Consider the following 12584-nt stretch of genomic DNA (forward strand, 5'->3'; position numbering starts at 1 on the left):
GGTATCCCGATGACACCAACATATTCTGAAGAGCTGGGCATGGATAACCAGCGGTGCCATTGATTCTGGGGTCCACTGTTCAGCTAAAAGAAATATTTTCTGACTCTGTTTCACAAATTTTCCTTTGCTGCTACAGTATAATAAACTGGTGGTTTGCTAAATGAATTGATGAGAGGTTACATGCTGTACATGCTGTGTGAAAGGGGTTGTCCACTACTCAGACGACCCCCTTCTCAATCTCTATGTTTTCCCCTTTTAAAATAACAACACTTATTTAAACTCGCCTCCGGTGCAGGTGCCATTCCAGCGGTGCCGGCACTGGCTATCCCAGGGATCGTATAACATTATGATGTCACGCAATCCCTGTGGTCAATCAGCAGCTGCTTCACTCTCCCTGCCTTCAGACGAATCACATATCAGAAGGAAGTGAGAGAACAGTAGCTCTCCCTGTGTATGCGATTTGATTGAAGGAGGGCAGAGTGATGCCAGCGCTTAATAGCCACAGAGATTGCGTGACATAATAATGTTATGCAATCCCTGGGAAAGCCAGTGCCGACACCACTGGAATGGCGCCAGCAACGGAGGTAAAGATAAGTGAGAAAACATAGGGATTGAGAAGGGGGTTGTCTGATAAGTGTGTAATACCAATTACGGCTGATGTAGAGGAATGGAGCTGCCCTCTCTTAAACAGAGACAGTTCCCCTGTGGACTAGTCCGAGCCTCTATAGATAGATCTGATCCGGTATGGAAAGAACTGTAGCAGTGATTAAGTGATTCTAGATAATGTCAGTAGTGATTATTTATGAGGTTTTCAATGGGAACTGAATCCGGCTTGTTTCATGTTTCCCCTGCACTTGGCACATTGAAAAACTTAACATGATATGTCATTTGTAAGACTCAGTTTAGCTCAGAACAGATAACTATGAAAGCAAAACTTTATATTTTATAACAATCAATTTTGCTTATTTGATTTTCAATGTGTTTCTGAAAAGGACTATTGAATAAAACAGTGAAGGGAGGGCGTCAATACTGAAAGGTCCGAAATGACATCACAGCCACTAATACATCTTTATTATCGAGCGCTGGCTCTCACGGGAACAGCTGCCCAGCTTTATGAGAGATCAGATGAGATGAGCGTAACGGCATGACAAGCTCTTCTGATCTCTGATCAAGCTGTCAGGCACTTGTCATATATTCAGCTGAGATTACATCAGCCCGACACTGGAAATTCAGGCCGTCTGAACTGAGGATGAGATCACCCCCAAGTCTGTCACTGTGCTTTAGTCCATTTTCATAAGTAAATCACATACAAGTATATTAAATCAACCCCCATTTTATATGTGCAGGGTGATTTAAAAGCAATGTCTAAATAATCCTATGGATCAATTACAGACAAGATCCTGGACTTGAGACATTTTCAAGTGAAACCAGTATTTGTATACATTGCCTATGACCTAAAAGTGAACTGGAGAAACGCTATAGATCCACAAATATAGGGTCAATCTGTAGGTATATAGTATTTAAACCCTGGATAGCCAGTTTACTAGAGCAGCAGCTACAGGGAGAAAATGAAATGTTATTCTCCCTGTAGCCACTGTTTCCAGTCATTGCAGCGGTGCAGGGAAATATTACAGTCACTGATCACTAAGCAGGCAGCACGCTTTAATCACTCCCTTGCACGTAGGCTATCAAAGTATAGGGGAGTGATTAGAGCCGTGCTCACTCTTTAATGAGTAGTGACTAATGCAATTCCTTGATTCCACCGGATGACTGGAAGAGAGCAGCTGCAGGGAGGATACAACTTCATTTTCTCTGTGCAATTGCTGCTACAATAACCTGACCACACAGGGATTACCTACAGTTGGCCTCTATACTCACAGGTAAATAGTAATTCCCTTTAAAATTTGTTCTAGAGGCAACATATATTGCAACATTATTATGAGATAACATAGCCACATAAAGGAGTTCTTCAGACTGCCAGTACTGCACCAATCCTTAGTTTAAGGGGCCAAAGCATGTATTTCTATTTTAGCGAGTGATTGCATATTAAAGAGGATATGCCCTTGTTTAACGAACAATGAGGGTCCAATCTCTGGAACCCCTGTCAATCCAGAAAATGAAGAAACCACAACTTTGCTTCAGCACTATCTTCTTTACATCACAGTTTTTCCTCTGCATACGGACATTCCTGGTCACAAGCTGCAGTTACTTGCACAGACATGAAGCCAAAAGGGTCTTTGTGCAAGGAAAAGTAATGAAGGCGATACAGTACTGAAGCAAAGCACGGATTCTTTCACTCTTAGTTCGCAAGAGCCCTAGAGGCAAGACCCCAGCGATCATGATGTAATAGCATATCCTAGCATTATGACATCATTTACCAAGATGGGAAAACCCATATAAGCACTGCAGCTCCTTCACAGATTTTTACCTATACATGAAATATAATGCTTCAAGCTTTTCAGTATGGAGCCAGTACAGCAGTATCACATTACAGACGGAAGTATTTTTAGCTTCACAGTACAGCACTATCACATTACAGCTGACATTACTTGTACTATCACAGTACAGTAGTATCACATTACAGCGGACATTACTTGTAGTATCACAGTACAGCACTACTGCATTACAGCTAACAGTACTTGTAGTATCACATTACAGCGGACATTACTTGTAGCATCACAGTACAGCACTATCACATTACAGCAAACAGTACAGTAGTATCACATTACAGCTGACATTACTTGTACTATCACAGCACAGTAGTATCACATTACAGCTGACATTACTTGTACTATCACAGTACAGTAGTATCACATTACAGCTGACATTACTTGTAGTATCACAGTACAACACTACTGCATTACAGCTAACAGTACTTGTAGTATCACATTACAGCGGACATTACTTGTAGTATCACAGTACAGCACTATCACAATACAGCACTATCACAATACAGCTAACAGTACAGTAGTATCACATTACAGCTGACATTACTTGTACTATCACAGCACAGTAGTATCACATTACAGCTGACATTACTTGTACTATCACAGCACAGTAGTATCATATTACAGCTGACATTACTTGTACTATCACAGTACAGTAGTATCATATTACAGCTGACATTACTTGTACTATCACAGTACAGTAGTATCACATTACAGCTGACATTACTTGTACTATCACAGCACAGTAGTATCACATTACAGCTGACATTACTTGTACTATCACAGCACAGTAGTATCATATTACATCTGATATTACTTGTACTATCAAAATACAGTAGTATCATATTACAGCTGACATTACTTGTACTATCACAGCACAGTAGTAGCACATTACAGCTGACATTACTTGTACTATCACAGCACAGTAGTATCAAATTACAGCTGATATTACTTGTACTATCACAGTACAGTAGTATCACATTAGAGCTGACATTACTTGTAGTATCACAGTACAACACTACTGCATTACAGCTAACAGTACTTGTAGTATCACATTACAGCGGACATTACTTGTACTATCACAGTACAATAGTATCACATTACAGCTGACACTACTTGTACTATCACAGTACAGTAGAATCATATTACATCTGATATTACTTGTACTATCACAGTACAGTAGTATCATATTACATCTGATATTACTTGTACTATCACAATACAGTAGTATCATATTACAGCTGACATTACTTGTACTATCACAGTACAGTAGTATCATATTACATCTGATATTACTTGTACTATCACAGTACAGTAGTATCATATTACATCTGATATTACTTGTACTATCACAGTACAGTAGTATCACATTACAGCTGACATTACTTGTAGTATCACAGTACAACACTACTGCATTACAGCTAACAGTACTTGTAGTATCACATTACAGCGGACATTACTTGTAGTATCACAGTACAGCACTATCACAATACAGCTAACAGTACAGTAGTATCACATTACAGCTGACATTACTTGTACTATCACAGCACAGTAGTATCACATTACAGCTGACATTACTTGTACTATCACAGCACAGTAGTATCATATTACAGCTGACATTACTTGTACTATCACAGCACAGTAGTATCACATTACAGCTGACATTACTTGTACTATCACAGCACAGTAGTATCATATTACAGCTGACATTACTTGTACTATCACAGTACAGTAGTATCATATGACAGCTGACATTACTTGTACTATCACAGTACAGTAGTATCACATTACAGCTGACATTACTTGTACTATCACAGCACAGTAGTATCACATTACAGCTGACATTACTTGTACTATCACAGCACAGTAGTATCATATTACAGCTGACATTACTTGTACTATCACAGCACAGTAGTATCATATTACAGCTGACATTACTTGTACTATCACAGTACAGTAGTATCACATTACATCTGACATTACTTGTACTATCACAGCACAGTAGTATCACATTACAGCTGACATTACTTGTACTATCACAGCACAGTAGTATCATATTACAGCTGACATTACTTGTACTATCACAGTACAGTAGTATCACATTACAGCTGACATTACTTGTACTATCACAGCACAGTAGTATCATATTACAGCTGACATTACTTGTACTATCACAGCACAGTAGTATCATATTACAGCTGACATTACTTGTACTATCACAGCACAGTAGTATCACATTACATCTGACATTACTTGTACTATCACAGCACAGTAGTATCACATTACAGCTGACATTACTTGTACTATCACAGCACAGTAGTATCATATTACAGCTGACATTACTTGTACTATCACAGTACAGTAGTATCACATTACAGCTGACATTACTTGTACCATCACAGCACAGTAGTAGCACATTACAGCTGACATTACTTGTACTATCACAGTACAGTAGTATCACATTAGAGCGGACATTACTTGTAGTATCACAGTACAACATTACTGCATTACAGCTAACAGTACTTGTAGTATCACATTACAGCGGACATTACTTGTAGTATCACAGTACAGCACTATCACAATACAGCTAACAGTACAGTAGTATCACATTACAGCTGACATTACTTGTACTATCACAGTACAGTAGTATCACATTACAGCTGACACTACTTGTACTATCACAGTACAGTAGTATCATATTACATCTGATATTACTTGTACTATCACAGTACAGTAGTATCATATTACATCTGATATTACTTGTACTATCACAATACAGTAGTATCATATTACAGCTGACATTACTTGTACTATCACAGTACAGTAGTATCATATTACATCTGATATTACTTGTACTATCACAGTACAGTAGTATATTACATCTGATATTATTTGTACTATCACAGTACAGTAGTATCATATTACAGCTGACAGTACTTGTAGTATCACAGTACAGTAGTATCATATTACATCTGATATTACTTATACTATCACAGTACAGTAATATCATATTACATCTGATATTACTTGTACTATCACAGTACAGTAGTATCATATTACAGCTGACATTACTTGTAGTATCACAGTACAGTAGTATCATATTACAGCTGGAATTACTTGTACTATCACAGTACAGTAGTATCAAATTACAGCTGACATAACTTGTACTAGCACAGTACAGTAGTATCACATTACAGCTGACAACTTGTACTATCATAGTACAGTAGTATCATATTACACCTGACATTACTTGTACTATCACAGTACAGTAGTATCATATTACAGCTGAAATCACTTGTACTATCACAGTACAGTAGTATCATATTACAGCTGACATTCCTTGTAGTATCACAGTACAGCACTATCACATTACAGCGAACAGTACTTCTAGTATCATATTATAGCTGACAGTACTTGTAGTATCACATTATAGCTGACAGTACTTGTGGTATCACAGTACAATAGTATCACATTACAGCCAAGAGTGCTTGTATTACAATCCAAGTACTTAAAGGGGTTCTCTCACGAACAATGTACATTTTAATCACTAGATCTTGGAATAATAATAAGTTCCACAATTGGGTGTGTTTAAAAAAAATGTTCCGGTGCTGATATACTCTTATAAATGTGTCCCTACTGTGTACTGTGTAATGGCTGTGTCTGACAGTACAGGAACATAGTCTGATCATACCACATCTCCTGAGCAGGGGAGGAAGAAAAAGAGAATACAGACATTACAGCATGGGCTTACAAGTAATTCTTTCTTTGAGATAAAACATTTTTTAAAAAACAGGCAGAGAAATGTTTTACCTCACAAAAAGAATCAGCTGTGATCCCATGCTGTGCTATTGGTGTATTCTCTTTGGCTTCCTCCCTTGCCCAGGAGATGTGACATGATCAGACTATGTTCCTGTATGGTCAGACTCAGACATTACACAGTACACAGCAGGGGCACATTTATAAGATTATCTCAGCACAGGAACTTTTTTTTTTTTTTAAACACACTTGTGGAAATTATTATTTCAACATTTATTGATTAAAATAAACTTTAAAATTAACTTTGTCAGTGGGAAAACCCCTTTAACGTACACATTATAGTACTACTTACTAGTAGCCTCACATTACAGCAGACAGTACTTGCTCTCAAATTCAAAACAAAAGCCTGAGAGGCAGCGCTGGAAAGTAAGAGAAACAGACATTTTCACCATGATCATGAATTATTAGATAGTTACTACTGAAATGTTAATGGCCCCATTACATATTATGTTCTATATCATTGGCTGTATATAGATCATATGATAACTTTCTTTAATCCTCCTATTTTAATTTCTCACAAGATTATAAAACTTTATAGTCAATTAATTGCAATACAAAAAAAGTTTGTGTAACAAAGAAAAAAGTGACGGAAATTATGAAAGTTTTACCCTTTGGGTAGATTTCTTTTAATGGCACATCTGCAGCAGACACAGCTCTGACCACTTGGTTGGCCTCTAATAAATTCACACAATTGGTTCTCTTTATGTTTGCAAATTTGGTTGGCTGGAAAAAGTGATCACTCGGAGAACCCGCTTGATTGCCTAGAGGATGTTTTCTCTTCCAGCTGTAAACTTCACTAGGAGACTAAAATAAAAAATAACAAATCAAATGCACAGCAATTGTTACAGCAATAAGCATTTATTCCAGAGGCCATGGCTTTCACCAGAGCTCAGGGGATCCCAGCTGCACTGAGCTGAGAGTATTAATACAGTAATCTTGCACCATTGTGTGGATTTCCACCACTGTGGAGATCGGCTTTCACACTTCAGACATTCTGGCTGTAAGTAATGAGAATCACAGAATAAGCAGAACATTTTCATTCATGATGTATATTACAGATACTCTAAAAAGAGATATCTGGAACTAATCCAGATTCACTGCACTATTATTTCCACCTTACAAACAAGATTTACCCCCCCCCCCCCCCCGATATTTTACATTTAAATGTATAGGTCAGATGGTGCAAATATATTATAAAAATAATGAGAATACAGTAAATTCATTTTGTGTATAATACAATAATAAATGGCATTTATGGTACCAAGGGCAGTAATAGTGGTCTTCTAGAGACTCGAAGAAGAATGGTCCAGAGGCCACATCTGTAATCTATAGATGCCAGACCAAAGCCCGGCAAACCTCCTCCTACCTTCTGATTAGCATGCCCAGAAAGTCATCATCATTGCAGAATGACGCCCGTTTGACATCACGCCGGGCCTAATTAGAAAAAGAGCCATGGATCTCAGCAGGTAGGAAGAGGTTCGCTGGTTTGGTGACTATGGACTTACAACATAGCCGCTAGACCACAATTCTGAAAACCTCCTCGATTTCTCATTATTAATACTTAAACTAGTAATATGACCGTGTAATGTCTATTAGCTATACACACATATGGAATGTCAATTAAATATGCCGTATACAGCGCATATACTCCATAATGCAGAGTTTGCTTTGCTTTTTCAGAATTCTTTCCATGGACGTGTATGGCATTTATGGGAACAAACCAGCCCATTCCCTGTATAACATGCTGCCTGCAGAGTGGACTACAAATGACGCAATAATAACGTCACATTCAAATGTAGAATGTACTGGTTTGAGCCAACTTGACTTTCATAGCTCTTACCATTAGGTCAGGAAATCCTACTACTATTGAGGCATAGTGATTTTCATCCGAAAATATCCTATTAGGAGAGGTGATCTTCTGGTTAATCGCTGCGCTCAGGTTCTCAGGAGGCAGCTGATCACTAGAAATGACATGTAGATTGGTGGGCTCCAAACCTGGAAAATAAGGTGGTAAACTCAGTTCTTTCATCTCCTGCTTATTATTATTTAGTGCACTATTTGGACCCTACATCACATATAAATACTAAACCCCAATATATTAAATGTGGCAATGACCAAGTACAAACAACACGTGCTACAAGTTACTTGCCTTTAGGAAATTTCACAACCAAACAATAGGTAAAGTAATCCAAACAGAAAACTTTACACACTTTAGTTTTTATACGGAACACAGTATTCACTGTCACATTAAATACCTGCAGTCACTCCAAAACCAGCACTCGCAGCTTCCTCTTCAAGGGCATGCAATTGGCAAACTCCGGTGTCCTCAGCGTCCATGTGCAAAGGTGTGGTCAGAAGAAATTTCCTGCAGATTTCCGAAAAGGAAGATGGACATTATATATCCCAAATATAGAATAGTTTGTCACCGACATTGTAGTTAACGAATCCAGAGGCAATTAAAGCTTTGTCTGATATTGCATTTGTTACATTTCCACCTATCATTAATAAGAATGGGCAAACCCGAACGGTAAGGGTTTGGGGTACGCACCGAGCATCTAATTGTTGACAGACCTCGAGCATGGACTACTCCCTGAAGTCTGTGTTACAGTTCGGGTTTCCCACGCTGTCATACTGTTTTACACACTTTTGCAAGCCTGTGTGTATGTATATCTATCTATCCACACTGCGGGGAAAATATATATTTGATACACTGCCGATTTTGCAAGTTTTTCCACATATAAAGAATGGAAAGGTCTGCAATATTTATCATAGGTACACATCCAATGTCAGAGAATCTAAAAATAATATCCAGAGAAACATTTTGCATCACTTCTTGTAAAGAAAATGCCTACAATTGTGAATATTTTGTTTTCTTTTTATTGTGAAGCAAACAACAAATAGGACAAAATAACTGAAAGCTTCAGTGTGCATAACTATTCATCCCCCTAAAGTCAGTACTTTGTAGAACCTCCTATTGATGCAATAACAGCTGCAAGTTGCTTTGGATAAGTCTGTATGAGATTTCCACATCTTGCCTGGGATTTTTGCCCCTTCCACAAGGCAAAACTGTTCCAGCTCCTTCAAGTTAGATGGTTTCCTCTGGTGAACAGCAATCTTCAAATCTGACTACAGATTCCCAATAGGATTACGGTCTGGGTTTTAACTAGGTCACTCCAAAACATTTACACATTTCCCCTTAAACCTATTGAGTGTTGCTTTAGCAGTATGCGTTGGGTCATTGTCTTGTTGTAAGTTCAAGTCTAAAAATCCCTGACAGACAAACAGGATTTGCTCAAGAATATCCTTGTATTTCGCACCATCCATCTTCCCCTCGAATGGAACCATTTTCCATCTCCCTTCTTCCAAAAACCATCCCCACAGCATGATGCTGCCACCACCATATTTCATTGGGAATGGTAAATAGCGTTTACCTTGATGGACAAAAATTTAAATTTTGGTCTCATCTGACCACAACACCTCCATACACATACACTTCCATACATCTCCCAGGTCTTTTGGCAAACTCAAATCGAGCCTTTCAAATTTTGTAAGTAAAGGCTTTTTTTCTGCTCACTCTTACTTAAAGGCAAACTCTATGGAATGTATGATTTATTATGATCATATGGACAGATGCTCCAGTCTCTGCTAGGGAACTCTGTATTTCCTTCAGAGTTACCTTTGGTCTCTGTGCTGCCCCTCTCATAAATGTCTTGCTTGACCAGGAAGAGGTTTTGGTGGGTGGCCCTCTCTTGGCAGGTTTGTTGTTATACCATGTTCTTTCCATTTGATGATAATGGGTTTGATGGTGCTCCGGGGACTCATCAGAGCCTGGGATATTATTTTTTTTTTCTTAGTAACCCAACCCTGACTTGTACTTCTCAACAACTTTGTCCCTCACTTGTTAGGAGATCTCCTTGGTCTTCATGGTGTTGTTTAGTTAGTGGTGCCTCTTGCTTAATGGTGTTGCAGCCTCTGTGGCCTTTCAGAAAAGGTGTGTATATACTGACAGCCCATGTAACACTTAGATTGCACAAAGGTGGACTTCTTTTCACTAAGCATGTGATTCATGTAGGTAATAGCTTGCACCAGAAATTTTCAGGGGCTTCATCACAAAAGGGGTGAATTATTATTATTTATTATTATAGCGCCATTTAATTCATGTCGCTTTACATGTGAAAAGGGGTATACATAATAAAAAAACAAGTACAATAATCTTAAACAATACAAGTCACCGACTGGTACAAGAGGAGAGGTGAATACATATGCAAATGCCAAATTTTAGTTATTTGATCCCATAAATGTAACTTGTGTTAATATTTTTCTTGTGCACATGGAAATTAAAATCCAGCTCCAGGAATAAAAAGTATCAAAAATGTATTTAAACATATTAAAATTTGGAAAACTGCTGGCAAGCGATAAATTACATCATTTGTATTGAAGCTACCATATAGTCGCTGGACGCGTTTCGAGCACAAACAGTTTCTTAGACTTCAGCTAAAGTCTAAGAGCACTGTTTGTGCTCGAAACGCGTCCAGCGACTATATGGTAGCTTCCATCCAAATGATGTAATTTATCACCTGCCAGCAGTTTTCCAAATTTTAATATGTTTAAATACATTTTTTATACTTGTTATTCCTGGAGCTGGATTTTTCTTTCCATGTGCACAAGTTTCAACCTCAGACAGAGATGTTTTTTCCTTGCTCTGATATTATGTGGACTACAGATGAAGGTTTCTACTGGGTGAGCTGAAAAGTTTTTCTGTTATTCTCTTAATATTTTTCTCACCTCATCAGCTTAGATTATTTAGCCAAATAACTAATGAAAGAATAAAGTTACGTTAAAACCAAGCACATCATTGTATTTCTTGCGAAATTTTCAATAAGTTTGATGTGTCACATGACCCTTTTCCAATTGAAAAAAAATAAAGTTGGATCCAAAATGGTCGCTTCAAAATGGTCGCCATGGTCACCACCCATCTTGAAAAGCTTCCCCCCTCCCATATACTAATGTGCCACATACAGGAAGTTGATATCACCAACCATTCCCATTTTATTTAGGTGTATCCATATATGGCCCACCCTGTATCCATTTATATAATTACCTTGTAATGTTTTCATTTCCTGTTCTGTCCAGATGTCACCGTATCCCAGAATTCCAAGCAGAGGAAGTTCACCGATCGCCATATTGGGACACCCAAGTAATGGGTGTCTCAATATGAAAACTGCTGCTGGTACCAACCCTATTGCACGGTACCACCAGGGAAACACCGTCGCACCACACACACTTTCACACTCACACTTTCACACAGCCTCTTGTGCGGTACCACCAGTGGAACACTGTCGCAAATACGCCGCCGCCGGGATCAGCTGAATGATTCACTGACTGGCGCCATCTTTGTACAGGAGGAGTGCATGCGCAGTTTCAATGTGACCGCCGCTATCTGTCTGCTTAAAGACGGCAGCGGTCTCATTTACTGCGCCTGCGCGAATTACATGCAGGCGCAGTGAATCATTCTGCAGATGCCCAATGTGTCTACAGGCAGAGGAAGCCGGTCACATTACAGGGGTTTTCCCACGAACGAAAGCTCATTTTAAAAACTCACTCTGTCTGACCGTGTACGGAGCATACCACATCTCCTGGGCAGGGGAGGAAGCAAAAGACAATACTGACATTACAGCAGGAGATCACAGTGGATTCATTTTGTGAGGTAAAATATTTCACTGACCGTTTTTAAAAAATATTTTACCTCACAAAATGTATCCTCTGGAATCTCCTACTGTTATGTCAGTATTGTCTTCTGCTTCCTCCCCTGCCCAGGAGCTGTTGTATGTTCTGTACACGGTCAGACACAGACAATTTTTAAAATGAACTTTTGTTCGTGGGAAAATCCCTTTAAAAAGCAAATATCAACGCAAACATGGCTCCTCATTAGTGTTGAGCATTCCGATACCGCAAGTATCGGGTATCGGCCGATACTTGCGGTATCGGAATTCCGATACCGAGATCCGATACTTTTGTGGTATCGGGAATCGGAAGTTCCCAGTGTATGGTTCCCAGGGTCTGAAGGAGAGGAAACGCTCCTTCAGGCCCTGGGATCCATATCCTTGTAAAAAATAAAGAATTAAAATAAAAAATAGGGATATACTCACCCTCTGACGCGCCCTGGTAGTAACCGGCAGCCTGCTTTGCTTAAAATGAGCGCGTTCAGCACCTTCCATGACGTCACGGCTTCTGATTGGTCGCGTGCCGCTCATGTGACCGCCACGCGACCAATCACAAGCCGCGACGTCCTCCCTCAGGTCCTAAATTCCCTTCTAGGAA

General features: G+C 39.0%; 1 protein-coding gene across 4 annotated transcripts in view; it reads right to left on the reverse strand.

The window, feature by feature from the left end:
- VWA8 (von Willebrand factor A domain containing 8) overlaps positions 1 to 12584 on the reverse strand; it is a 523579-nt gene that overhangs the window by 135821 nt on the left and 375174 nt on the right. For all 4 annotated transcript variants that reach the window (XM_077297321.1, XM_077297318.1, XM_077297319.1 and 1 more), the window contains exons 34-36: positions 8519 to 8628; positions 8104 to 8258; positions 6872 to 7067 (exon numbers count right to left, since the gene is read on the reverse strand). In XM_077297321.1, the coding sequence (XP_077153436.1) occupies positions 6872 to 7067; positions 8104 to 8258; positions 8519 to 8628 (461 nt within the window). The remainder of the gene's footprint in view (positions 1 to 6871; positions 7068 to 8103; positions 8259 to 8518; positions 8629 to 12584) is intronic.

The sequence above is a fragment of the Ranitomeya variabilis genome, chromosome 3 (assembly GCF_051348905.1).
Source record: "Ranitomeya variabilis isolate aRanVar5 chromosome 3, aRanVar5.hap1, whole genome shotgun sequence".
Taxonomy (NCBI): domain Eukaryota; kingdom Metazoa; phylum Chordata; class Amphibia; order Anura; family Dendrobatidae; genus Ranitomeya; species Ranitomeya variabilis.